This window comes from Paroedura picta, chromosome 9, assembly GCF_049243985.1.
Source record: "Paroedura picta isolate Pp20150507F chromosome 9, Ppicta_v3.0, whole genome shotgun sequence".
Lineage (NCBI taxonomy): Eukaryota > Metazoa > Chordata > Lepidosauria > Squamata > Gekkonidae > Paroedura > Paroedura picta.
Genome location: NC_135377.1, coordinates 21,876,549 through 21,903,490, shown reverse-complemented (window position 1 = coordinate 21,903,490; position 26,942 = coordinate 21,876,549). Strand labels below are relative to the sequence as shown.

The window sequence follows — 26,942 nt, the reverse complement described above, 5'->3', positions numbered from 1 at the left end:
CTAGTTTTACGACGGCGCCAGCGGTAGGAGGCGGGACTTCCGGCTTACTTTGCCCACCTCTTTAACTATTTCGCTTCCGGAATGGACGCTAGGCTTTCAGCGCCGCGTTGATTGGGGGATATGCCTGTACATCACCCTCCAGCCGGCGGAAATGATCCCTTCAAAACCAGCACTCGGCTGAACGCAGGTATCGCAGTCTCATGCAGGTGTGCTGCGGGTTGTTCACTCCTCAGATAGTGTAAAGCGATCACAAATCGAACAAGAACCTAGGAAGCCAGGCCACTCCAATGGCCAAGATAAGAGTCCAAAGCATGCCAACCACACCCAGAAAACATACCAGAAAGCAACTTAGCAGTATACAGAGCAGCAGCTGGACAATGACTGGGACTCAGATAGCATTACACAGAATTTTTATTTTGACTACATATTATATAGATGCATATGAGAAAACTGAGCCTAATTATTGTATTCATCTAAACCACTAAATGGAAGAGTACTTTCACTCGAAAGCTCACACCCTGAATAAATCTTTGTTGGTCTTAAAGGTGCTCCTGGACTCCAATTTTATTGTAATAATTCCCCCACTCTTCCTCTGATGATGACCACACTGTTTAAACTAGAATGAGAAGATCTTTGTTCACAGCATAGATTCCTGCTTTTCTTGTGTCCAAAGGAGGCATCCAAGAGTGTGCTATCACACACAACTAAAGGCAATGCTGGCCATTTTCCATCCACAGAAAAACACACAAGTAAATAAGATACTACTTCTAATAAGCAATGACAAAGTCACTTGGACAGCATTAATGATCTTTCTCAGGTGGGCAGGTGTTCCTGACCTGGACTCTAGCATTAATAAAGAGAAATCTTCAAGACTTTTCTGAATTGAAATTTTATAGACATACTATTGTTTCTGTACTCATTCATGTTCCATTGTCTGAAGTGTGCATGTACATGAAAGTTCCCACCTTGAAGAAAACTTTGTTGGTCTTAAGGGTGCCACTGGACTCAAATTTTGTTCTATTATTTCTAAAGACATTCATAACTGCAGTGATAATAACAGTCATATCCAGCATTAGACATATATGAGAAGTCTGCCTCACAGCAGTAGTTCAGATGTACTTTTGTTTCACCATCATGTATTTCCGCTGGCTCGACACGATCAAAGCCGATACAGGGATGACCGTGAACCAACTAAAAGAAGCAGTCAAAGACAGGGGTGCATGGCAAAGACATTTCTATAGAATCACATGAACAGATATCATCATTTCCTAACTGGATTTATACCAAGTGAACTGGCTCAAAGGCTACAAAAGTCTTTAGAATAGTGAACAAATAACTGCCAGGCCTGCCAGTTGTGCAAAACACATTATTGCCTGTAAATTCATTTCCAAAGATTATCAGTAAACTGAAGTCAGTCACCATCTTCCATTGCAACAGTAATCTTTTTTTAAACTATTAGGCATCATGTCACAGCTCTTATACTACAGAAATGCAGTTCTGGCAGTATCTTATCCTGACAACTGCTTTGCTGGTACAATGATCCAGAGCAATGATTTCCAAATTTGAGCCAGCTTGGCATATTGGTTAAGATCAGCAGCCTCTAATCTGGAGAATTTTGTTTGATTCCCCAGTCTTCCACATGTAGCTAGTCAGAGTTCTCTTAGAGAGGTTCTCACAGAGTAGTCCTGTTGAAGCTCTCGCAGGATGTATGTTGTGGGGGGAGGAAGGGCAGCTGATAGTAAGCCGCTTTGAGACTCCTTCAGGTGGTGAAAAGTGAGGTAAAAACGAAACAGCTCCTATTCTTCTCTGGGCACCTTCAAAATTCTGGCACAGCCAAAAAATGGCTCCCACATAACAGAAGTTGCAGGAGGCATAGCCAGCCATAAAATGGCTGCTGTCTCCTTTAGTCACACCATATAGATCCTTGTGCTGCTGCCAAAACCACCCTTTAAAAAATCTGCACTACCAATCAAATTTCTAATGGCCAAACAGAAGCCATGCCAGGCAAAAGCCCAACCTGGCCCCACCCATTTTCTAAAATGGCAGACACAAGGGAAAATAGCATTGACAACCACACTGGGGCCCTCTCGACGGAGAAAATCAAGGGAATAAGCCTACTGCTATGTCCAGTTTAAACACACTGAAATCAATAACCTGTTTGGTGTCTGAGACTTTAGGAGACTCACCTATGTACTCCTAGCAATGATCAATATGTGAAATGATTGTTGTAAGCATAAAAGCTGACAGACTGTACCAGAACTTAAGAATCTAGTTTTTTATGGTACACAGTAAGTTTCTTGATAGTGTACTGCAGCAAGCTGTGCAAAATATAATTGGCTGTGAGGTGGGATCCTAAAATAGCAGAAAATGGTTGGGGGGGGACTTGCCTGGATAGGTATGATAATAAGACAAAGCACAGCATATTTGGAATACAAAAGTCTCAATCACTGTTAGCAATGATCTGCCACAGATCTGACATTGTTTCATTGTGCTGACCAAACTAGTAGTGAAAAAACACATTTGTTTTAATAAATGTTAAGTCTCTGTGAAAATGTTACTTTACAGTGTTTTCAAAAATTTTTGGAAGTCTTCTATGGATGTCTTGGCAAACTCTGTACAGAACACATCATCAGCTGTGGCTACTAGCTTGTCCAAGGCAATGTAGTTGGGTTGCTTTGGGTCATACTGTGCTCTTCCCAGGAATTTAAGAAACAAATGTCTTTCTTTGATTCGTAATAGCCTTGAATTAAAAACCTGCAAATAAAAAACACCACAGTTGATATTGTTGAAGTGGAAAAAAACTAATTTGCAAATAATTTTATAAAGTATTTATTTATTTATTTAAAATATATTAAAACATCTGCATATATATATGTTATATAAAACCAGAAAGCTACACTATTTTTCTTTTAGTACTGGTCCCTTAAACCAAGTTTTAAAATTCTCACTGTAACAACTATGGTTTAATAGGTAACAATCAAGAGTCTCACCTGCGGGAAGTGAACAATGATGCAGTGAGGAATGTCCATTTCATTGTGCAAGTAATCAAATATATGCGTTAGTTTCTTTTTGCCGATGTCCAAATTCTTGGGGATTCTGCATACAATTTGCCTAATATCATTCTTACTAAAGCCAAGTTCAAGTTCATACACCTGAAGAAAGAACAGTCACAATGAAATGTATTAATATACTTTGGAACATTTCAGGGATGTATTTTGATGTCATTAAAGACCTAAAATAAAGGGGGGGGATGGGACTTTTCTGATCATTATATAGTAAAAACATCCAAGAAAATACAAACTGAAGCAAATTGCTTATAAAATACTTTTTGTTCTACTTTGACCAATATAATTGCTATTTATAAAATCTCAGCTCTTGTTTTTCACCTGAGCATACATCTAGCACACTAGTTTGGTGTAGTGATTAGGAGTGCGGACTTCTCATCTGGCATGCCAGGTTCGATTCTGCACTCCCTCACATGCAACCAGCTGGGTGACCTTGGGCTTGCCATGGCACTGATAAAACTCTTCTGACCGAGCAGTAATATCAGGGCTCTCTCAGCCTCACCCACCCCACAGGGTGTCTGTTGTGGGGAGAAGAATGGGAAGGCGACTGTAAGCCGCTTTGAGCCTCCTTCGGGTAGGGGAAAGTGGCATATAAGAACCAACTCTTCTTCTTCTTCTAACATAAAAGGCATGTTTCTAAAATTTACTGCCTGGGTTCAAATCTCTAAAATGTCATTCCCTGACCACAATGAAAGTGATACCAGGTATTTCCAAGCACTCTTTTAATGATGAGATTCTCCTGTAAAAACCCACTGCAAAATAGCAGCAAGCAGAACCGCCTTCAGAAAACAGGCAAGAAAGCACTGGTTTTGTATTGGGATTCCTGCATGAAGAGGAACTAGCAGCAGCGTCACTCCAGAATACTACCACAATTCTATAATGGTCATGCAGCCGCTCATAAGAATGGGGGTGGACATTTTCCTCCACACTCAAAAGAATTAGAGCTGCTGCCATCCACCCAAGCGTGTTCTACATTGTCTCTATGCAATATAAAGACTAAAATGTTACCTTTTCACACTGGAATGGCTAAGGATTCCTAAAGCCTGGTCTAACACTAGCAGACTTACCTTCAGGTTTTCCTTAATAGGTTCAAGACTACCTGTCAGTAACCTTGGAAGATGCGTTACTAAGTCTCTGGTCTATAATTTAAATAGAAAGAAAAAATGTTGAAGTCATCAGTATCTCTTTAAAGTAGCATCTCTTTAAGGCAAAATAAATCTGTTCTTAATTTCCTCGCTGAATTATTTTCCTGTGTAGGGACTTTAGAAAGCATAAGGGGCACTGAGGGATATGGAATGGTAGCCAGACCCTATCTTGGAAATTAAGCAGAATTAGTACTTGACTGGGAGATCGCTTTCCTTGAAAACCCTATGAGGCTGCAACCTGATGGCATGTTACACACATACAAGGGAAACTTGACAACTAACAGTTTTTCCTGCATACTGTCACTATTTTTCAAACACAGAAAAATATCCATTACATATTAAGATACTCTGTACTTCCATGAATTATATGCACATACCACTTTCAAGTGCACAGCAAAATAAATACCTGTGCCATATCAGAACATGAATAGGTCATTGTCTCTCAGCCTGTTTTTCCATGGAGACTATTCTCCTCATAGCTCCTGTTATTGCTGTGAATGCAAAAGCACCTGCAGTGGCAATGGAGCATCCATATGAGAGTTCCCCTATACTCTCCTTGCCTTAGGGCACTGTGGCTGCTATTACTCCCCTCCCCATGCCACTGGAAAGCTTCTGAAAAACAATAACTCCATTGTGATCTGCTGCAACAATAATAATAAACTAATATATTTTTTAAATTTTTTATCCCACCCTTCCATGCCACTCAGTGTGGGTAACAATAATAAAACCAACATACAAGTTAAAACTTAAAATATTACAATATTATTAATGCTCCCAATTAAAACCAGCAGTCCAAAGTTAAGGAACAAATTCTCCACTATACTGAAGTTTGGTACTAAGGATGGGCGATTCGGATTCGGAAACGCCCGAATCGGCCGAATCGGGGCCGATTCGGGCGTTTCCGAGCCAGAAACGGTCCGAATCGGACCTCTGGCGCCCCCTAGCGGTCCGAATCGCCGAGATTCGGCGATTCGGGCCGAATCGATTCGGCAGGCCCGAATCGATTCGGCATGAGTCGGAGGCTTCAGGCAGCCGTTGCCTGAAGCCTCTCTGCTGTTTGGCTTTTTTTTTTTTTTCAAACAGTATTTTTTTGCCGCCTAAAATGGCGGCGGGGGGGAGGGGGGGAGTGAGTGGCCAATCAGAATGCCTGTAGCTTTTCAGCTCAGGCATTCTGGCCACTCACAGAAGACTTTTTATTTTTAAATCCCCTTGCTTTGTAGCCTGCCCGGGAGGAGGCTACTTAAAGCAAGGGGCTGCTTGCTGGAGCTCACTTTGAGCTCTGGCTGGCTGGCTGACTCCTAAGCTCTGCTTGGTTGAGCAGCCTGCCTGCCCTGCCTGCCTGCCTCCTCTCCTGGGTGGACTTCTGGACCTGGCTGTGGACTCTGCGCTGGACAAGACAGCAATAGTTTGTTTTAGGGGTTTTTTTCTTCTGCTTTTCTATTTTTCTCTATTTTCCCCTCTCTCTCTCTCTCCCCCTCTCTCTCTCCTCTTTTCAAAAGTTTTTTGCCTTTGGGTTTCTGTGGGTGGGGGCCTGGGGGGGTTGGGGAATTGTGTTTGCTGTTCATTGTGTTAACTGTTTGCTGTGTTGTTTTTTGTTAAAGTATTTTGGGGGTGGGGGTTGGGGCTTGTATTTTAAAGTTGCCTTGCCTTGTTTCTGATTGTTTTTTTTTTGGGGGGGGGTTGGTTGTTTTGGGTTTTTTTCTACAGGTTTCCTCAGTTGCCACCTTTGGGCTTCGTGCCCTGGGTGGCAGCTGGTTGTTTGATAGGTGTGTAGGTGTTTTTTTGGTGGGGGGCTAGTTTTAGTTTAGTTTGTTCTTTAGTTTAGTTTAGTTTGTTAGGTTGTGTTTGTTAGGTTGGTTTAGCTTAGGGCCTTGCAGGGCCAGTTTTTGCCAGCCACCTTTGGGGGAGTGCCCTGGGTGGCTGCTGCTTGTTTGTTGGGAGCTGTTTCTTTGGTAGAGTTAGCTTGTTTGGTTAGGGCCCTGCGGGGCAAGTTTTTCTTGGTGGACACCCTTGGGGGAGTGCCCTGGGTGGCTGCTGGTTGTTTGCAGAAGCTGTTTGGTTGGCCTAGGCTAGGCTTGGTTTGATTTAGCAGTTTGGGCCTTGCAGGGCCACTTTTGCTTGGTTGCCAGAGTGCCCTGGGTGGCTGGCAGCTGGTTGGTGTTTTGGGGATTGTTTGTTTCCTTCCTGGGGGGAATTGCTGCGTTCTTCTTGGGGTGTCCAATTAGTGACCCTTTAAATAGGCAGTAAAATCCATAGTGTTAGGAGAAATTATAAAGTGCAAATAATTTTTTAGAATAGATAGTTTCTTTCCTAAGTAGCCAGATAGGATTTTTATAAGAGAACAGTGATTTGGGTTTTAGGTTAAAATTGTATTTTCTTGATAGTTAAAAAAACATTTAAACCAGCAGGGGCTGTGCCTTATTGAAGGCCAGCTTTCCTGGTAGAGACAGGAATTGATTTAGAGGCCAACAGGTTTAGGGGTTCTTCTTAGCAGATCAGGTGGGGGCTTGGTGCACAAATCTGCTCCAGCCTTCCTTCTAGCTAGTAACACTCAGGTAGTTTAAAACACTTTGAAAGTCTAAAAAGGTTTTTTTTCCTAATTTTTCCCTGCTGTAGGTTAGGTAGGGACAGTTAAACTTAGCTAGGACCAGACAGGTTCCTTTAGTTTAACAAAAAAAAAAAAAAGGAGAGAGAGAGAGAGAGAGAGAACAGGAAAACTCCATAGAAGTTAGGTCAGCTTAGGGTCTAAAAAAACTAAACAGGTAGCTGGTGGGAGGGTTTTATAAGTTTCAAGGTTTCCTTAGAAACAAGTGTTAGGGCAGTTAGTGGTAGGGCCTCAAATTTCCCTGTCTCTTAGATTACAGACAGTTAGTAGGAAAAGTTTGTCCAAGGGAACATGAGTGGGAAGAAGGAAGGTCAGGCTAGGGGCCCTGGGGGAAAGGCCCTACAGAAAACCAGAGGGGTGGAGGGGAGTGAGAGGGGGAAGGAAGCGTCCTTCCCCCCACCTGAGAAGAGGCCTGTCTTGGGTCGACCTTCCACCACTCCGACCTCTGGCCGGAGTGGTGCAATAAAGAGTGTCCGCAAGGGTCTCTTTATTGAGGCGGCTGACGGGGCGCCCCCTTCTAAGGTGCGGCAGGCAGGGGTCTTTGCTGGCACTTCTGCGGGGCCTGCTGATCAGGCAGCCCCTCGTGCTGCTCCTTTTGCTAGCGAGGCATGGGGGCATCAGGAGGAGTTGCCTGATCTCTCCCTCGGGGTGAGCCTTGGGGACATGAGTGGCTTGTCCTTCATGTCCCCAGGCATCACCTCGGGGGTGCAGAGAGCCCTGGAGGAGATGGGTGAGGGACTGGCCCGCCAGTCTACTCCCCTTTCTCCTCCAGGATCCAGCAGGCTTCAATTGGGGGGGGAACAGGAGCAGATGGTTGAGGTGGTGCAAGAGGGAGAGATGGAGGTGGCACCCCCTGCCCCACCATCTCGACCCCTTCCCCCTCTCTCACCTCTTTCTGTCCCCACCTCAGGACACGGTGTGTCCGGCCCGAGCTCCTCACAGGAGGCAGCTCAGAGGACTTCGCAGGCTGCAAGCCAGCCTGCGTCGTCCAAAGGCTCCAAAGTCTGGAATTACTTCCAGATAGTGGAGGGAACCCACCTAGCAGAGTGCCAGCTCTGTAGGCAGAGGGTTAGTCATGGAAGGCAGGAGCGCCACTACACGACTAGCGGCCTCATGAACCACCTGAAGAGGCACCACCAGGCTGTCCTGCTTCAGGGGGAGAGACAGGCTGGCAGTGGGGTGCCTGCGCAGGCACAACCTACCAGCACGGGGCTGGAGAGTCTCCCTGGGACCTCCACCTCGAGAGCTCTCCCTAAGAGTTCTGCTCAGGGGGCGGGTGGAGTTAGAGGGAGGCAAGTGACCATGGTGGAGATGCTTGCCCGGGCTGGCAATGGCATGCCAAAAGGGGGGTTTGAGGCAGGGTGTAGGGCCGCGAACCATGACCTAGCTGCGCTCATGGCCGTGGGTGGGTACCCCTTTCGTCTGGCCGACGACATGTACTTCCACCGACTATGCCGTCGCATATCCACCTGGTACACGCCTCCTAGTCGTACCACGATTAGCAGGACAGTGTTGCCCTCTCTTTATAGGGCAGCCAGGTGCCGGGTGGAGGTAGAGATGTCCCGAGCTTCAGGGACCGTACACTTCACCTCGGATATATGGACGTCATGTCATGCGCAAGATGCGTACATCTCGCTGACTGCGCATTGGTGGGACGTACGGGAGGTGCTGGGTGGGGTTGAGCCTGTTAGGCAGGGTGAGGGCTGCCGGGCAGGCTATCGCCATGCCTTGCTGCACATCGAACCCTTCGATGTGCGGCACACGGCAGACAACATCGAGGGCACCATTCGTAGAATGGTAGATGGCTGGGTAGGCAGTGGGACGGGGGTCACCAAGGGCTTCTTGGTGACAGATGGTGCCCTCAACATGACCAAGGCGGTCAAGGGCATGGGCCTGAAGCACATCTCCTGTGCGGCCCACCTTCTCCACCTCGTGGTTAAGGATGCCCTTGGGATCGGCTCCAAGGGAACCGGTTCATCCGCCGAAGCCATTGACTTCAGGCATCTCATCGAGAAGTGCCGGAAGATCGTGGCGCATTTCTCTCACAGCTCGTACGACGTCTCGAGGCTGGAGAGAAAGCAGGTCCTGATGGGCGTGCCGCAGCACTGCCTTATCAGAGACGTCAGCACGCGCTGGAACTCCACCCGCGCCATGCTTGAGCGCTTGGTGGAGCAGAGGAGAGCCTTAGACGCCCTTGTCCAGGAGACGAGGATGTTTATGCCTGGGGAGTGGCTCACCCACCGAGAGTGGGAGATCATTTCTCAGACCGTGGAAGTGCTTGCGCCCTTCAAGACTTCCACGGAGATGCTCTCGTCTGACACGGCGAGTTTGGGTCTGGTCGTGCCCATGGTCCACAAGGCCCGTGTGGTGCTGGCCCCCTTCCTGGACCCGGCTCGAGGACGTGCAGACGTTGTTCCAGCCGTGCGCGCGCTTGCGAGGAGGCTTCTGAGAGGGCTTGAGAGCCGCTTCGAACCCCTCTGCAAGTCTGTGACATACAGGCTCGCCGCCATGTGTGATCCGCGCGTCAAGGGCAGCTTAGCAGAGAGGGAGAGGAGCCTTCCTGAATGGCGCGAGCTGCTCATTCAGAGGCTTGCCTGGTGGAAGTCCAAGGAGGCTGAGGTGTCAGGCCAGGCAGGGGAGGAAGGAGCCAGCACGTCCGCTGCTCCTTCCCCCCCAGCCTCTGCTGGCACATCAGCCACTGCGGGCCACCCTAGCGAGAAGGCTGAGCAGGGCAACTTCTTGCTGGGGTTCCTCCAGCCCACTCCTTCTCTTGAGGGCAGCGGGTGCCCGAGGGAGGACAGTGCGTCTGGGATGGTGAGGGCTTACCTCGGTGAGCCCCAGGAGTCCGAGAACGCCTGTCCCTTGAGATACTGGGCCAGGATGGAGGCGGTCTGGCCGGCCCTCTCCCGCCTGGCCCGTGTCTACCTTTCGTGCCCGCCAACGAGCGTCCAGAGCGAGCGGGCATTTTCTCATGCTAGCAGCACCGTCTGCGAGTATCGCTCCCGCCTGGCGCCCGAAAGAGTCCAGCAATTGGTCTTCCTCAAGGTCAACTTGCCGGCTCTTGGCCATCCAGAACTATTCTTGGAGGAGGACTGAGGTGAGCACAGAATTGCTGTGACTGCATCCTCTCTGAGTCTGTTCTGGGTGGCGGGGATGAAAAACGCTCGCCCAAGGTAAAAATTCAGACAGGACCAGTGCCCTGGCCAATCTAAATTGCCCCCCCCAACCACACAAACAGAAATTCTGCAATCACCAGAGGGCCAGAGATTAAATCTGGGTCCCTCAGTCATGCCACCCATTTGGAAAACTTTTCCCAGTCCCAAAGTGAGCCTTAGAGCTCAAGGTAAACCCAAGAAGTAACTGAGCATTTCTCAGTGGGTGCCCAGGAGGAGTTTGTTGTTGTGCGTGCGCCGATTTGTCTTTTTGCTGCTGCCAGGGCTGTTCTCCCAGAACAGCTCTGCCAGGGCTCTCTCAGGATGTGGCCTGAGTAGAGCAGTTGGGTTAGAGGTGGTTTGAGGCGGTGGCCTGTTAGGTTGTTGGATTCCCCACCAGTGTCCACTGCGCCGTGTGTGGACTTCTGGGGGGGGAATGTGTCTTTTTGCTGCTGCCAGGGCTGTTCTCCCAGAACAGCTCTGCCAGGGCTCTCTCAGGATGTGGCCTGAGTAGAGCAGTTGGGTTAGAGGTGGTTTGAGGCGGTGGCCTGTTAGGTTGTTGGATTCCCCACCAGTGTCCACTGCGCCGTGTGTGGACTTCTGGGGGGGGAATGTGTCTTTTTGCTGCTGCCAGGGCTGTTCTCCCAGAACAGCTCTGCCAGGGCTCTCTCAGGATGTGGCCTGAGTAGAGCAGTTGGATTTGTGGTGTTTGAGGGCGGTGGCCCAAGCGTAGGAAGGGAAAGGTGAGTGGAAGCTGCTTTGATACACCTTTGGGTTGTGAAAAGCAAGTCTTCCTCTTGCTTTGTATTTGTTAGAGGGGGGAGGCTGGATGGGAGAGCCAGTGATGAGTCCACAGCATGGATGGAGCATCCAGATTCGCCTCTGAGCTCCTCCATTTGCTTTCTGAGGCTCTCCTGGGTTAGTGCGTAGGTGCCGTGAAGCTTTACAGCTTCACTGGGGGTTTCTGGGGGGATCTCCAGGTCTCCCCTGGAGGTTGACATCCCTGAGCCACTAGTGTTCCTAGTGGTGCAGGGATATCCCCCCCACGGGCCAGTGCAGGGCCCCCCTCTCCTCTGCAGGGGAACCCAGGTGAGAACTCAGTGGACCTTATTGGTTCTGCAGTTCTCACCTGGAGGCTGCTTAGGCTGACAGCCACAGGTTCCCCTGCACCTGGGAGAGAGAGTCCCTTCCTGGCCTCTGTTTGGAGCCAATGCAAGTCAATGTCTCCATTGACTTGCATTGGCAAGCCTTCCCCCGCCTTCCCCGGGGGCTGGGAGGGAGGGGGTGCAAGTTGCACCCCTGAAACTTCTTGGGGATCTCAGGGAGGGTCTTCCCTGAGTCCCCTGAAAGTTTCAAGAAGATTGGACCAAGGGGTCCAATGCTACGGGCTCCCAAAGAGGGTGCCCCTATCCGCTTCATTGGTTACAATGGAGCGTCAGGTTCTCTAGGCTGAACATGTTTCTCCATAGACTTCTATGGGGGATGTTCCTTGGGAGCCCCCAGGATGGGACCCCCTGGTACAATCTTCCTGAAACTTGCAGGGGATGGAGGGAAGACCCCCCCAGAGATCCCCTGCAAGTTTCATGAATATTGGACCAAGGGATCCCCATCCTATGGGCTCCCAAAAGCGTGAGAAAAAAATGATTTCAGCAGGTAAATTGCCAATTTCCTTGTTCTGTAATCATTTTTTTCTCACGCTTTTGGGAGCCCATAGGATGGGGACCCCTTGGTCCAATATTCATGAAACTTGCAGGGGATCTCTGGGGGGGTCTTCCCTCCATCCCCTGCAAGTTTCAGGAAGATTGCACCAGGGGGTCCCATCCTGGGGGCTCCCAAGGAACATCCCCCATAGAAGTCTATGGAGAAACATGTTCAGCCTAGAGAACCTGACGCTCCATTGTAACCAATGGAGCGGATAGGGGCACCCTCTTTGGGAGCCCGTAGCATTGGACCCCTTGGTCCAATCTTCTTGAAACTTTCAGGGGACTCAGGGAAGACCCTCCCTGAGATCCCCAAGAAGTTTCAGGGGTGCAACTTGCACCCCCTCCCTCCCAGCCCCCGGGGAAGGCGGGGGAAGGCTTGCCAATGCAAGTCAATGGAGACATTGACTTGCATTGGCCCCGAAACGCCCGAAACGATTCGGGAGGCTCCAATGCAAGTCAATGGCTTCCATTGACTTGCATTGGCCCCGAATCGGCTCGGACCGGTCCGAATCGATTCGGGAGCCTTTCAATGCAAGTCAATGGCCTCCATTGACTTGTATTGGCTCCCGAATCGATTCGGACCGGTCCGAATCGGTCCGAATCGGCCGATTCGGATCCGAATCGGTCCGAATCGGGCCGGTCCGAACCCGAACCGGTCCGAATCGGGCCGATTCGGATCCGAAACGGTCCGAATCGGGGCCCCCGTGCACAACCCTATTTGGTACATAGGAACCTGCTATTTTACCCCCAACATATTAGCTTCAAAGTTTGTACAGGCTTAAAAGCATGTGGTATTAGAAAGAGAGAGGAATATTAAGCATATTCCCTCTTCCGGGATGTTTAAAATTATTAGAATCATAGAATCATAGAGTTGGAAGGGGCCATACAGGCCATCTAGTCCAACCCCCTGCTCAACGCAGGATTAGCCCTAGCAGGATTAGGTGCTTTATCAGGCCAGTTACACCATTGACTTCCCATCTGTTTCCCTTAATATACCCCAGGAGATATAGGTTTCAATGACACCTGAGCACACTGGAAAAGTGAGCAAATGAGAATAAGATGCAATTCAGTAAGGAGAAGTGCAGAGTTCCACATCTGGGTCACAAAAATGAGAGGCATGCATACTGGACAGGAGATATATTTCTGGGTAGCAAGGTGTGCAAACAAAATCTTGGCATACTTGTGGACTGCAAGATTAATATGAGCAGACAGTGTGATGCGGTGGCATAAAGGCAAATGCAGCCTTGGGCTATATTGACAGAGGGAAGATAGCAAAATCACAAGATGTCATAGTTCTGGTAAGACCACACCTGGAGTACTATGTGCAGTTCTGGAGGTCTCACTTCAAAAATGACATGGGCAAAATTGAGAAGGTATGGAGGAGAGCAACAAGGGGCCTGGAGATCAAGCCCTATGAGGAAAAGCTAAAGGATTTGGCAATGTTCCTCCTGGAGAAAAGTAGGCTGAGGGGGGACGGGACGTAATTGCTCTCCTTAAATATTTGAAAGGCTGTCATGGAGGTGGGCAGGGAGCGGTTCCTGTTGGCAGCAGAGGATAGGACCCGCAGTAATGGGTTTAAACTGCATGTAGAACAGTACTGACTACATATCAGGAAAAAAATCTTCACTGTCAGAGTAGTTCAGCAGTGGAATAGGAGGTGGTGAGCTCCCCCTCATTGGCAGTTTTTAAGTGGCAGCTGGACAGGTACTTATGGATGTGTTAGCCTGATCCTGCATTAAGCAGGGCGTTGGACTAGATGGCCTGTATTGCTACTTCCAGATCTAAGATTCTCTGAATATTTCTCTTCAATACATTGGTTTGTTTTGTAATTTGTAAGCAAGTATTCTTCTGTATACTGGGGTCTGTCCGTCCCCCAGCCTCTGCTGGTCCTGTAGTGGATCTTCATTCATTGGAAATTCCAAGTCACGAATATCTGTTTTACTTGTAATATCAATTTTACTCCAAAGAACCGGAGGGGGGGGGAATCTTTCAGCATAATAACTAAACATCCAGATCTTTTGGATGCCTCTTGGCCATGTGGATGAACAAGGTTGCATTATCTTCATAGCCTCAAACACTGTTTTAAGATGACAGATTTCAGAGGCCATGTTTTTTTTTTTTTTGCACCTGTATTGCTAAGGGCTCCTGCTACCTGCTTGTGGACCTTGTTTCCTTCCTCATGAATTCAACCCCATCTGTGTTTAGAAATTTCCAAAGGAAAGTATCAAAACAATCTAAGTGGAAGAATAAGGTACCTTTGCCGTACTCAATCCAAGTTCCCTTTGTAAGAAACCCAACCTATTATCCAGCCTTTCCACAGAGAAGAGAAGTAAATATGGAGCCCCAGAGACAAGCCGTGCAATTGCTTCCTTGCTAAATTTTTTTGATTTTAGATAAGCCAGCCTGGAAGAGAAAAAGACAGATCCAAAAGCACATGAAGAAAACAAAATGGTCATTCCTCATCCAGCTGTGCTTCTTCAACAGTGTCAATCAAATTGACAGATTTGAAATAATATTAATAAGCAAGGCTGCCAAAAGGAAGGGCGGAAAAGCCTGCAGGTATGACAAAAGCAATAATCCATGTCTTAATGAGAAAGGAAAAATAAACACTCAGGCGCAAAACATTATGATTGTAATGATTTCCAGCTGTATTTAAATAAAAACTTCAGTACCAACATAGCTCAGAGAAATAATATTCCTATCCCTAAGGGAAACACTAAAACATGACCATTTCTACAACCGAAAGTTGATTTTTAAATGAGAGACTTTAACAACTTAAAGGTCTCTTTCTTTAAAAAAAAACAAGTAACCAAGGCAACAGTTCTAAAGACCTGTGTATTTCTTGTTCCCAGTGATGCAGGGTTTTCAAAAAAAAGCAGAGCATGATAAATATTTAACATGTTTATTTTAACATATTTAATAACATTTAAAGAGTACCCCACGTCAGTTTAATACCCCAATAGCAACAAATGCCTGAGCCTGAATACTTTATTGGGGAAGGGTGGTTTAAATGTTACATTCAAATGAATGTAAAGTTTTAGATGGAAATTATTGTACTGGAATAATGCCTTTAAACACACTCTAGCATGTACTTTACATACCTTGTTTAGATATGACAACTCCCACCCAGAAGGCACTGAAAAGTGATACATTAATTTTAGTACACCAAAGACCTGTAGACAATCTGCAATGGACATGGTTGTCCACTCATCTGTTTCAACAGGACTGGGGATTATATTATTCCTTCCTCCTCTTCTATGGTTATCTAAGAATAATTTTAGCTTTAGCTTTGATTCGGTTTGAATTCCCAACCTGATTCCCCCACCCCGAACTAGCATAATTTGTTTGTAGTGTCATTCCCCCCAATCTCAGGGTTTACAAATCATCAATAAAAATAAAATATATGACCTCTCTCATACAAATCCTAGGAATAATCATCTGGGGAAAAATTAATCACAATTTTGAAACTGCAAAGCTGGTTTTACATTGGATTATCAATGGCATCCAGTCATTATTATTTTATGAAACAATCAGAAAGAGAAAGTTTTCCATCGGAAAAAAACTTCTGTTCAACTCTGCATACAACAGAAAGACTCTTGACATAATCCACTGGGAATTTTTCTTGCACATGCCCTTCGACATGGTTGGATTCTGCACATAGCCAAAATCACTGAAGCAGGACAAAGAACTTATGACACAAGTCGTTCCCTTTCTAGAATACAAGTCCTCCCCTTTGAATACATCCTTCCCTTTCTAGAATACAAGTTCCCTTTCTAGAATGCTGATTGCCACCATAGAAAGGCAGCTTATCATTATTAATAGCTGCACTGGAATCTCTTTATAGGATATTTTATAGGGTATTTCCTATATATAGTGCTAGGACCTCAAAAAAAAAAATCCCCAAATCCCAGTTGAGTATGGATCCATTTTGGTAGCAAGCAATCATCTCTACATTGTACTTCTACATAAGAAGTGCCCTCCTGACTAAGACCAGCTGTCCATCTAATTCAGAATCCTGTGCTGCACAGTGATCAACCAATTGCCTGGAAGGGCTGCATGGAGGCCTTCCTCGGATGTCATCTCCTAGCCCCGGTATTCAGAGGTTCACTGTATTTGGATGCTGAAATTCTCTTTCATTGTCTTGGCCAGTAACTATTGCTAGACCTCTCCTCCTAACATGATACAGCAGGAGTCATGAAGAATCGACTACTGGGAAGACGACTAATGAGAAAGTGACATTTCCTTGCCTTCACTGATTATGCATCTTCACTGATTATGCAAATGTACAAGCCTCCACAATTAGGCAACAGCAAACAGCAAACAGGCTTTTCTCAGTCCTTGTCTTTACCCCAAAACTGAAATAATTTCAGTTTTGGTTTGAACAGGTCAGGTAAATGCTCTTATTATTTCCGACTCCACTGCAAGACAACAGTAAAGAATCCTTTGTTAAAAACAAAAGCACGTTAACACTAATTTGAGCATTAGCAACTATTACAAAATAAACACTTGTAGTGAAGCTGTTGAATGGGTATTTGGCAACTGTCAGGACAATTATGAGTATTGGACTGTTGAATATGCAGTGTTTATCTCAAGAAATAGATGCCATATTTATTAAAATGGATGTAGTGTTCTCTGGCAGTGAGGATCCAAAGCGGCAGGACATTCCAGGCAGTGAAGTTACCCAGATTGTCTCAATCTGTGCAGGAGTGTTTAGGCACAGATAATTTATTTGCATCCCATTCCCAAGCTGCACCCCTCCTCACTATCTCCACCTATGATGACATATACAAGTAAATAATTCTGACATTAATCAAATTATGCAAGAGAACAGCCCTCCAGCACATTACGATTCTTTCCAGCTGGAGCCCTTTGGTCCTCTGAGGAGTTGATCACTGCTTATTTAAGGCAGTATATTTACTCAACGCAGAGCTTGCAAGACCCTGTGCTATTTTTTAGTAGGCTGAAAATCCAGCGCAATCTAATTGATTCAGTCAAACCCACCTTAGGGGACACTGCTCTGTTTTTTGAAGTACTTCCATTGAAATGTTTATCACAAGTGTCATCTTGCAGTGTCAAGGAAACTGCACACTCAAGCAATTTCCTAGAGCATTTGGCATATGCCTCCCGGGATGACGACAATGGCAGGTGAAGAGCCATTCCTGAGCTGAAAGACTCAAGGGGAAAAACCTTATCTGAACCACACCCTAATGTCTATAAGTATGTATAATGAAAGCTAGTGTGATATGGTGGCTATTACTCAGTTTGATTCCCCACTTTGGGTGGGTGACTCTGGGCCAGATACCTGCTCTCTGCTATCCTACCTCACAGGGTTGTTGTGAGAGAAAATTGATGAGAGTGATGTAAGCCCCTTTGAGTCTCCATTGGGGAGAAAGTTGGGGAATACTGGAAGTGAGGGCAGATAAACTGCCTGAAGTTTCATTTTCAAAAATTGCTTTTGACATGTATTAGCCTAGTTTAAATTCAAAGCGAAAGCAAAATATTTTGCATTTAAGATGACAAAGGCTGCTAACTGTCCTGTGAGAGAAACGGAGGCAGAAACAATTGTGGCCATTTATCCCTTTGATCAACTTCCTTCACTGACTGGGACCAGCCTGCAGCAGCTATTTAAGGACCCAATAGAGCTTGTCAAAAGGCGCTCTGTGTGTGTGTGTGTATTGGGGGGGGGGCAACAGGAATAGAAGAAGGGAGTTGAATTTAATCGAACAGAGGGTATGCCTGAAAGTGCTGCACTTTGAGAGAAAGGAATTGAAAGTGTAAAACAAAGCAAGCCATTAATCAAAGGAAACCGTTAGTGTTCTTAGTTTGGATTCTGTCCCTTCTGGACACAGATATAATAGCTGGAATTGCAGTAAGGAGTTTGGAGCCCATGGAATAAGTCAGGGCATTAATAAAACTGTAAAAATCTCGTATCTACTTGCTTGGGGAAAAGTTCCACTGAACCTGTTGAGACTGCCTTTCAAATAAACATAGCTGCATCAGCCTCTTGGGTGTCTTGATCACAGGTCTGATAGTGATCAGATGATGTGCTTCCAAATAACCATACATTTCATTGTGCTGCACAACTATGGTTTGGATGTATCCGACTAAGTTCTGCTTCAGCACATCACAAAACAGTGTCCTACGTGAGGTTATGCTGCTTTTGCAAATAGAAGCATTAGCACAAACTAATGTACTAATGTATTGCATGGAGTCAAAATGTTAACTTCATCCAGGCAAACATTGTTCAGGTCTAGGTTCAAGTATTTATTAAGAAGCCTGCTTTAAAACAGAAAGTGACCCTGAATCAGTACTTCCAGTCAGTCACAGAAGTGAACTCAGAACATTTAAAACTGTGGAACAGGATAATCAAAAAGCCCCATATCCCATAAAATTTGCCTGCAGACAGTTTCAGGTGGAAAAAAACCCCAGAAGAATAAAGATCATATTCTGTATCGTCAATATTTATGTTTGCTAATTATAGGAGTCATTTTACCTGGTCTCTAGATCTTCTACTTCTTCCTTGAAGATATGAGGATTTTTAGTGAGGAATGCCCCAAGTTGATCATCTTTGATACCAGCATCCTTAAGAAACAGAAGTATTTTTGTAACATCTTTTGCAAAGTCTAACTTCAGAAGAAGCTGAGCTGCAGCTGGACGTTTCTCCACTTTAGACAAATCAACTCCTGCAATAATTTATTAGAAGACAGAGCATGTCAATCTTTGTTGATAACCCAAGTATTTATAAACTAGTAATCAAGCCCGCACCAACTAATACAGCGGGTGCTAGGTTAGGGAGCCCCCGGCAGTCAGGTGGAGTGTGGCTGCCGGGGGCTCCCTTGGCCGTCGGCCTGACGAGTCGGGAGGCGCGAGGCTGCCAGCAAGGAAGCAACTGCGAGCCGCGCTCTGCGCGGCTCGCAGTTGCTTCCTTGTCGGAAGGGCGGAAATCGGCTGGGCCAATCGGCAGGCGCTTCGTGCCTGCCGATTGGCCTGGCCGATGGTCTGTCCAGAGGAAGGGGCCAATTAGGCCCCTTCCTCATCACAGACTAATCCTGCCCTAACTCCTCCCACAGAGCGCTTAGCGCTTTATTTAGTCCGCGGTGCCCGCGGCGCCACGGGCGTGTTAAGGATAATCACTGAACCCTCAATACAATTTCTTTGATGCAAATTCTGGGCTACAGCTAGTATTCTTTAGCTGCCCAAAAATCTGAGTATGTGCTCAGAAGGAGAATATTGTATCTATTGATACAATAGAAGCAGTATTTTTTGTTATAGTCTCAGCCAAATACTTTTTATCACTCACACCCAACTCTTCAAAGTGCGGAGGCATCATAGAATCATAGAGTTGGAAGGGGCCATACAGGCCATCTAGTCCAACCCCCTGTTCAACGCAGGATCAGCCCTAAGCATCCTAAAGCAACCTGGGAAAGGCCCTCAGCCATCTGGCACAGAGAGATTCCTGTGCAGGAAATCACTCTTCTAAATCAGGGGTGCCCAAGCTGTGGCTCTTCACATGTCCATGGACTACAATTACAATTAATTAGAAGTAAACGTAGTCTATGGATATCTGGAAAGCCACAGTTTGGCACCCCTGTTCTAAATTCTGCACACTTACAATGCAATCTGACGCAAAATTACTCCAGCCTAAACCCGCAGATTAAGAAGTGCACAGGACTGTGCCATTAAGTCTCAAATTCTACAGGAACCAAAGGCAGCAGCATCTTCAACTATGTTTGCAACTCAAAACTCCAAAGTTAGCACTGCAGTCATTGGTTGCCACCAACGAAAGAAAAAGACAGTTTTGCTCTTTGCCTTTCTGTCCATTCCAGACTTCACTGTTCGCTTTCTGCCCAGTCATTTCCCAGAAATCTTTTCTTAAAGAACTGAAGATTTTCATAAGTAGGTTTCTTTTTACCTCCTTTGGGGAGGGCGGTATATAAATACAATAAATAAATAATAATAATAAACTTCTGTCTATCCCACTTGGTAACTTTAGCAGTCTGAAGTCATGTGAGGAAGTCCACACTGGAGCAATACCAGCATGAAAAGGAACTACAGTGTGTACTCCCTGCTGGAAAGAGCCTTAGATTGCTGATCTGACTGAATGGTACACACAGCTGCTGAAACTGCAGTGGTTCCTACAATGCTAATGGGAACATGAGCACAATCCCAACGCACACGCCCATATAGGTGTGTTTACCTAGAAGCACCAACTTCTGTAGAGTTTCTGAATGATCAACATAATCCTGAAGTGTAAAGGACTCCAAAGGAAGTGGTGGCTCAGCTACTATCTGAACAGCTTCATCTTCTGAAATCTCCTCCAGGGCTGAAGGCAATGACTCTTCACAGTCTGAATTGTCGTCTCAGTGGGAGGGAAAGATGAAAATAAACTGGTAAAATACATAAATTCACTAAAACATTATTCGGGGGTGAACACCTCATTGGCAGCATTAGCAGATGTCTTCTGGCACAGGCTGTGAAACCTATTTTAACTTCTTAATTGAAGCGTCACCCCAATGAGTAGATTACGCCATTGCTGTTGCCATTACTGTAAATTATCGGTTTTTATTATCATTTTATGGTTTTAGGGGACGGGGTTATGTAAGCCGCCTCGAGCCTTCGGGGGGAGGCGGGGTATAAATATAAATATCATCATCATCATCATCATCTACTGTTAGGGAAAGGACATTCCAGTATAACTTTCTGCACATTTTGCAGAAGGTCCCAAGCTCAATTCTGAGCATCTCCAGTTAAAGGATCAGGTGGAAGATGATGTGAGTGACCTCTGGAGAGCTGCCGCCAGTCTTGACTAGGCAATATGGACTTTGATGGATGGACTCCTTGTCTGATTCAGTGTGAAGCAGCTTCAGCTGCATGTGCATGGACCCAAGCAGTGAAAAACAAATTAAGCCCAAATGAACAAAGCTTAGGGAGATCTGCTGTTACAGAGCCGCTAGCCATACAGCCTCCCTTCTCTCACTCAGGTGGTGCTGCTCAGACAGCACTCCCAGCCTCTTGACAAGGCATCCCAAAGAGAAAGAAGAAATGCCTTCTTGTGGGCAACAAGCCAAAACCATTAAAGGATTTATAATTCAAAGTGAGCATTGGAATTGTGGCAGGCAGCAATAGAAGCCACAGGAGAGCCTGCTGCACTTACACTGGTCCTCAGGAACCCACTCTGCTAAGGCAGATATTTTCTATATTCATTTTCTTTTTACTCTGTTCGTATTCCAGGGAATAGACAGCATACATCCCCCCCATTTATCTTCACTGCCAACCTATGAGGCAATTAGGCTTAGAGAGAACAAGATATTTAAACCTGTATCTTCCCAGGCTAAGTACTGGACTGCAGTCACTATACCTGCTCCCATCATTGGTACAATCGCTCTTCCTCTAAAGTATTTATGTATCTTCATAACTGCATGTTCATAGAGGACTAGAGCTCAGATCCAAGAAGGGGTTTGTTTCTATGGATGGAAGGATTTTCATTGGAAGGCAAAATGCTCTTGCCTACCCCCACCCACTGAAAGATTCAGCCCTCAGACACCACTGAATCTCTCAATAAAAGTAAAAGGTAAAGGTATCCCCTGTGCAAACACAGAGTCATGTCTGACCCTTGGGGTGACGCCCTCTAGCGTTTTCATAGCAGACTCAATACGGGGTGGTTTGCCATTCCCTTCCCTAGTCATTACTGTTTACCCCCCAGCAAGCTGGGTACTCATTTTACCGACCTCAGAAGGATGGAAGGCTGAGTCAACCTTGGGCAGAGCTTCAGACTGCATGTCTGCTGCCTTACCACTCTGTGCCACAAGAGGCTCTGAAGCTCTCAATAGATAGAATTTATCAACAGAAAGAGTAATGAGATTTCAACAGAATTTTAGATACAGTGTCAAGGGAATCTGCAATCCAGAACTTATTCATATATATATACCTACCATCATCCAGTTCTTTGAAGTCAGAACTTGAACTTGGTTCAGTTTGTTGACCAACTAGAGGAAGTGATTTGTTTTCATCCCCTTGATTTAGGACAGTGCTTGAACTACAGAATTGTATGAGGTTATAAAAAAGACGAGTTCTTCTGTTCCTTAACACTGGTTGATGGAAATGCCTGTCAGGCCACAACACTGGCAAACCTGGTTGCTTTAGAGGAAGTGTCCATGTTTTGTTTGATTGTCTTCTAAATTTTCCAGTGTTCATGATGTTGCACTTCTTCAGCAAGCAACAGCATCTGGATATCTGTTGCGTTAACAAAGCCATCTTACAACAATATGCTGTAATTAAAGATAATTGAAGATAAATGTTTATTGTGCTCATGGAAGACTATGCACAAAACATCATACTGAAGGCAACTGAAGAAGTAATATGATTCTGCAGTGTTATTTCAGTTTCCAACTATACACAAAGCTGAAGTAACAATTGAAGTTCTCTAGCAGGGGTGGCCAAACTGGCTATCCAGATGTTCATGGCAAGAGCTCATGGTAATTGTAGTCCATGGACATCTGGAGAGCTACCGTTTGGCCACCCCTGTTGTATGGTATAAGTATAGTAACAATTGAGATCCACAAACAATATAATCTTAGAAGAAAATCCTCAGAAGTCTTTAAAGCAGTAGCACCTTAAAGACTAACAAAATTTGTGGCAGGGAATGAGCTTTTGTGAGTCAGCACTCACTTCTTCAGGTAGCAGAAAATCAGAAACTGCAATAATAAAACCTTCACAACTAATTGAGTCTTCTTGACAGCAAATACAAACAAATTTACCATTTTATAAATTTTTGTGAGCCAGATTCAGCACATATTCCAGAAGCTTTACAACATATTTGTTAGTTTTGAACCATAAGAGTCTGCCTCGTTCTGGCTGCAGGAGGGTGACATAACTGCCACTCTAAACGTTGCCCCTACACTTTCTAAGCCAATTTAACACCTGTAGTTTGACAGGAAATCGTGACAGGAATTCAGCATTTTCATACCGAAGTTTCCCTATAAAGTTACTTTACTGAAGAACAGCAGTCTTCAAGTCAGCAATACGACATCTGAGGAAGAGTGCTTGCACTCGAAAGCTCATGCTTTGAATAAATCGTTGTTGGTCTTAAAGGTGCCACTGGACCCTGATTTTATTGTAACATCCTGAAGAGTCAGCCTCAGCAGTTTCTGAACCCTGCCATTATTGTTGCATGCTGTATGTTCTTTTATTATTTTGCCTCAAGATTGACCAGTTCCATGAATGTAGGGAATACACTACACTGGAGGATGAGCAAGTAAATGAGTCTCTGATAGCATGGTGGACAGAATGGTGTTAGCTGAGCAGGGTACAAAGTCAGATTTTGCATCAGGTTTATCCTTTCTGATATACAATAGTGCTCTCATCATTTAGTTATACATTATGCAACAGGTTTCTGGAAAATAAACGATTTGTTTGAAGGAGGTCAGGTTGATGCTGGAAGCCAGGAAAAATAATTTAGGAACAATAACTGAGGAAACATAACCCCAAATCAGCCATAAATATGCTGACATGTTATAGTATTAATATAACCTGAAGTATTAATAACCTGAAGAAACAATCTCTCCAAATCAAAGTAATTGTGAGTGATAAGAAAGTTGTAAAGGGTGCGTACTCCGATCAAGCATATTTCTGAATGCTGCCACAGTATGTAGATTGTGCTCATGGATGAAGCAAGAGTTTGGGATGTGAAAGAAGTATGCATTGTGGCTCAGTGGTAGAGCATCTGCTTGGCATGCAGAAGATCCCAGGTTCAATCCTGGGCCTTTGCCCGAGTCCTTGGAGAGACACTAACAGTCTGAGTACACAATACTGACTTTGATGGACCAAGGATCTGATTCAGTATAAGGCAGCTTCATATGTTCATGTGAACATCCTGGCAGTTTTTCATGACACTTTATTGTTGATCTGAAAGTCACCACCATTCCACAAAATAACTTCAAAGACATACACTGAATTTCAATTGTTGATTTAGAAATTTCCAGGTTTGATACTCTTCATTTAGATCTTCACTGCAACTATGGTTTCCTCTCATTTTGTGAACAATCATGATGCTTACCTGCTATGCAACACTCAAACAGAGAAACCACTGTCCGTTCTTCTAACTAAAGGCTGAAGATGCTACCTAATACTAGTTCCACTTTCTATTCAAAGCTCACTTGCATTCTACACAAAATGCTGGCACAGGGTTTTAAGATCACAACCTGAAACATTATTTCTGCTTTCCCACCACCCCATTGAAATACTCATACGCTTATTTATCCTTTTGTAAAAGGTATAGGTATCCCCTGTGTAAGCACGGAGTCATGTCTGACCCTTGGGGTGACGCCCTCTAGCATTTTCATGGTAGACTCAATACAGGGTGGTTTGCCAGTGCCTTCTCCAGTCATTACCATTTACCCCCCAACAAGCTGGGTACTCATTTTACCGGCCTCGGAAGGATGGAAGGCTGAGTCAACCTTGAGCCGGCTGCTGGGATCGAACTCCCAGCCTCATGGGCAGAGCTTTCAGACTGCGTGTCTGCTGCCTTACCACTCTGCACCACAAGAGGCTCAATAAAAGACAGTACAGGCCTTTTGTTTGGACCAAATGGCCACCTGCAATCGTAGATCGCACCTTGAGCATTTCGTAGCCTTTTCATTCCATTACAATTTACCGCCTCTTTCTTCTAGATCCACCACTTGTAAGAACAATCTAGCCGTAGAGAACCCTACAGAAACAGGACTGCTCAAGGACAAGGCCAGAAGTCCCTACATACCTCCACCAAACCGCAACCAATTTTATAACCGCGCTGCTCTTGGCAAACAAGAGGCCAACCTGGTGCAGAACTGCCCCCTTTCCTTGCAGCTTCTCCCCCACCCCTTTTCCGGCTTGATCCCTCGTTTCCATTTGGCTTTAAATGGGCGCCACGTGCAGCCTCTGGGGAACGGAGCCCTGCCTCGGGGGCCAACTACCACGGCGGCCCGCCCGGAATCCATGCCCCCGGGACAGAAATGGCCGCGGACTGACTTCCGAACCAAAACGGGGCCCAGCGGAGGAGGCCCAACGCCGGCCACGGAGCTTCCCCGCCCGGGATGAGCCGAGAACCCTTTCCCGGGGCTGCGGCCTAGCGCGGTGCGCGAGCCGCTTCAGGTTCCTTACCTGTCCTCCAGGTGGCAAGAGGCCGCTCGGGTCGCCCCTGCAACTCCGCGGCCTGGCCCGTCCCCCCCAGGCCTCAGGCGCAGGAGGCGGAGAAGGCCAGCCTCGCTCCCTCCTCCCTCCCTCTGGCGGAGGCGCCTCCCCTGCCATGCCCTCGCGGGGCCGCGGCGGCGCTGTGTGGCCGGCCTGGCCTCGCTGCTTCGTCGCCTGCCGCCGCCGCCGCTCTCTTTGGGCGCGGGGTGGGGGGAGCCGGGCCGCAGCGGCCGGGGAGGGGAGCGGAGAGGCCGGGCGACGATGGCGTCGTGCGTGGGGAGCCGGACCCTGAGCAAGGACGATGTGAACTACCGCCTGCACTTCCGCATGATCAACGAGCAGCAGGTGGAGGACATCACGCTGGAGTTCTTCTACCGGCCGCACACCATCACCCTGCTCAGCTTCACCACCCTCAGCCTCATGGCCTTCGCCTTCACCAGGTGCCCGCAGCGAGACGGGGAAGGAGGGCGAGGGCGGCGGCGGCGGGGGCAGGGCTCGGCGCCTCCAGCAGCGCCGGTGCAGCGTTGCCTCCCTCCGGGCTGGGCTCGCTCCCGACGGAGGGTCCCGACAGGCCCCTGGGCAGGCATGGGATCGGGCCTCGAGGTGGCTGCTCTGCAGGGCGCGACGGGGTTGCAGGATCCCGTTCGAGATCTTCCCATTTCCCCGGCCCGCCCCCCTGAAGACTGAGGCCGCAGCTGCATCCCCACATGGTTGGGGGCTAGGCTGTCCCTGTGGCATGTAGCTAGTAGATTCGGCCGGGCAGCCCTGTGGGTCTGAAGCAGCGGGGCTCAGACTTGGTGCATGTGTCGGGTAGGGATCCTTTGCCGCTGGGTTGTTTTGTCCACGAAGGAGAAGCCAGTTGTACACTGTTACTTTTTTGTGTTTATGGTGCTGATGATATGCCACTCATCCCTGTGTGCTTAGGGCATCTTATGCAATTGAATTACAATACAGTTGTACAATATTTTATAGATTTTAGATTAAAATTCAGTCAGATTAAAATACAGTTCATCATTTAAAGCAACAAAACAACACAATAACTCATCCTGACCTGCTGAAACTGCCTCCTGTTTCTGAGGTTGGACAGAAGGTCATCGATGGAATCTTCGGTTAGGTGGAGTTAGAGCAGTGCCTGTGCCATACCCAGCGAGGTGAGGGTCAACGAATGTGTTTTCCTTCCAGTTATTCTTATTTCTATGATAGGTGGAGAGGATCCAGCCAGGTCTGAAACGTAATGAAATGAATGGGGGGAAACAAAGGTGAACATGGCAAATGTGCTTAGATGGGCTAGTAATCTAAGACGTTGTAAACAATGCCATCCTAAGTAGATCTATGCAGAATCCTGCTCGAGTCTATTTGAAGGGGCTTTCTCCTATGAAGCTCTGACATGGATGGTCCAGGCCAGCCTGATTTCATCAGATCTAGGCTGCTAAGCAGGGTCAGCCCTGGTAATTGCTTGGATAAGAGACCACCAAGAAAGTCCAGAGTCATTACATTACAGTGTCAAACCATCTTTCTTGCCTTGAAACCCTATGGGGTTGTAAGTCAGCATGCTCAGTTCCAGGAAGGTGTGCTTAGAACTACGCTGAACAAAGATTGAGTCCAGTGACACCTTTAAGGCCAACAGAGTTTTATTCAAAGTTTAAGCTTTTGTGTGCATGCACGCTTTTTCAGACCACAGTTCTATCTGGGTGGGCGTTTTAATGCTTCTGTAGTGCTACAGATATGTGGTGTTAGAAAGACTAGTAAAGAAGCAGCTATGTGAATTTTTTATCCCCTCTGCAGTTTTTCTCAGTATGAACTTGCTAAAAATATATTTTCTCTCGGGTTCAAAGTTATATCCCTAGGCAAGAGAGCATTGTTTTTGAGGTGGTAGGTGCTTGATACGTATTCACTAGGAAAAGTACATCTGATACCATTGTACGAAATATTGGTTCAGCCTTCTAGTGTGTGTGTGTTCACAGAACCGTAGATCTAAAGGAGTTTGTTGGGCTTGATGAATGAGGTCATTAACATTTACAGTGAATTCTAAGTTACAAAGTTCCTACCCAGAAGTTATTTTGTGTATGAATGGACATGAAAGCCAGTGTGTATACACAATCTGT

At 46.4% G+C, this 26,942-nt stretch overlaps 2 protein-coding genes across 2 annotated transcripts in view; one reads left to right on the top strand and one right to left on the bottom strand.

Moving 5' to 3' along the window:
- Positions 1-393: 393 nt before the first annotated feature.
- Positions 394-24,951, bottom strand: MTERF3 (mitochondrial transcription termination factor 3). Its single transcript, XM_077351848.1, has 8 exons — positions 24,808-24,951; positions 21,603-21,938; positions 19,868-20,029; positions 18,164-18,353; positions 13,926-14,073; positions 4,133-4,204; positions 2,991-3,152; positions 394-2,754 (listed from the first exon to the last, which is right to left on the bottom strand). Exons 2-8 carry the CDS (start codon positions 21,922-21,924, stop codon positions 2,560-2,562), a joined length of 1,251 nt encoding a protein of 416 aa, XP_077207963.1. The 5' UTR covers positions 21,925-21,938; positions 24,808-24,951; the 3' UTR covers positions 394-2,559.
- Positions 24,952-24,975: 24 nt separating this feature from the next.
- Positions 24,976-26,942, top strand: part of PTDSS1 (phosphatidylserine synthase 1) — a 39,426-nt gene continuing 37,459 nt past the window's right edge. The window contains exon 1 of the mRNA XM_077351846.1: positions 24,976-25,277. Coding sequence (XP_077207961.1) covers positions 25,099-25,277 — 179 coding nt within the window. The 5' untranslated portion in view covers positions 24,976-25,098. The remainder of the gene's footprint in view (positions 25,278-26,942) is intronic.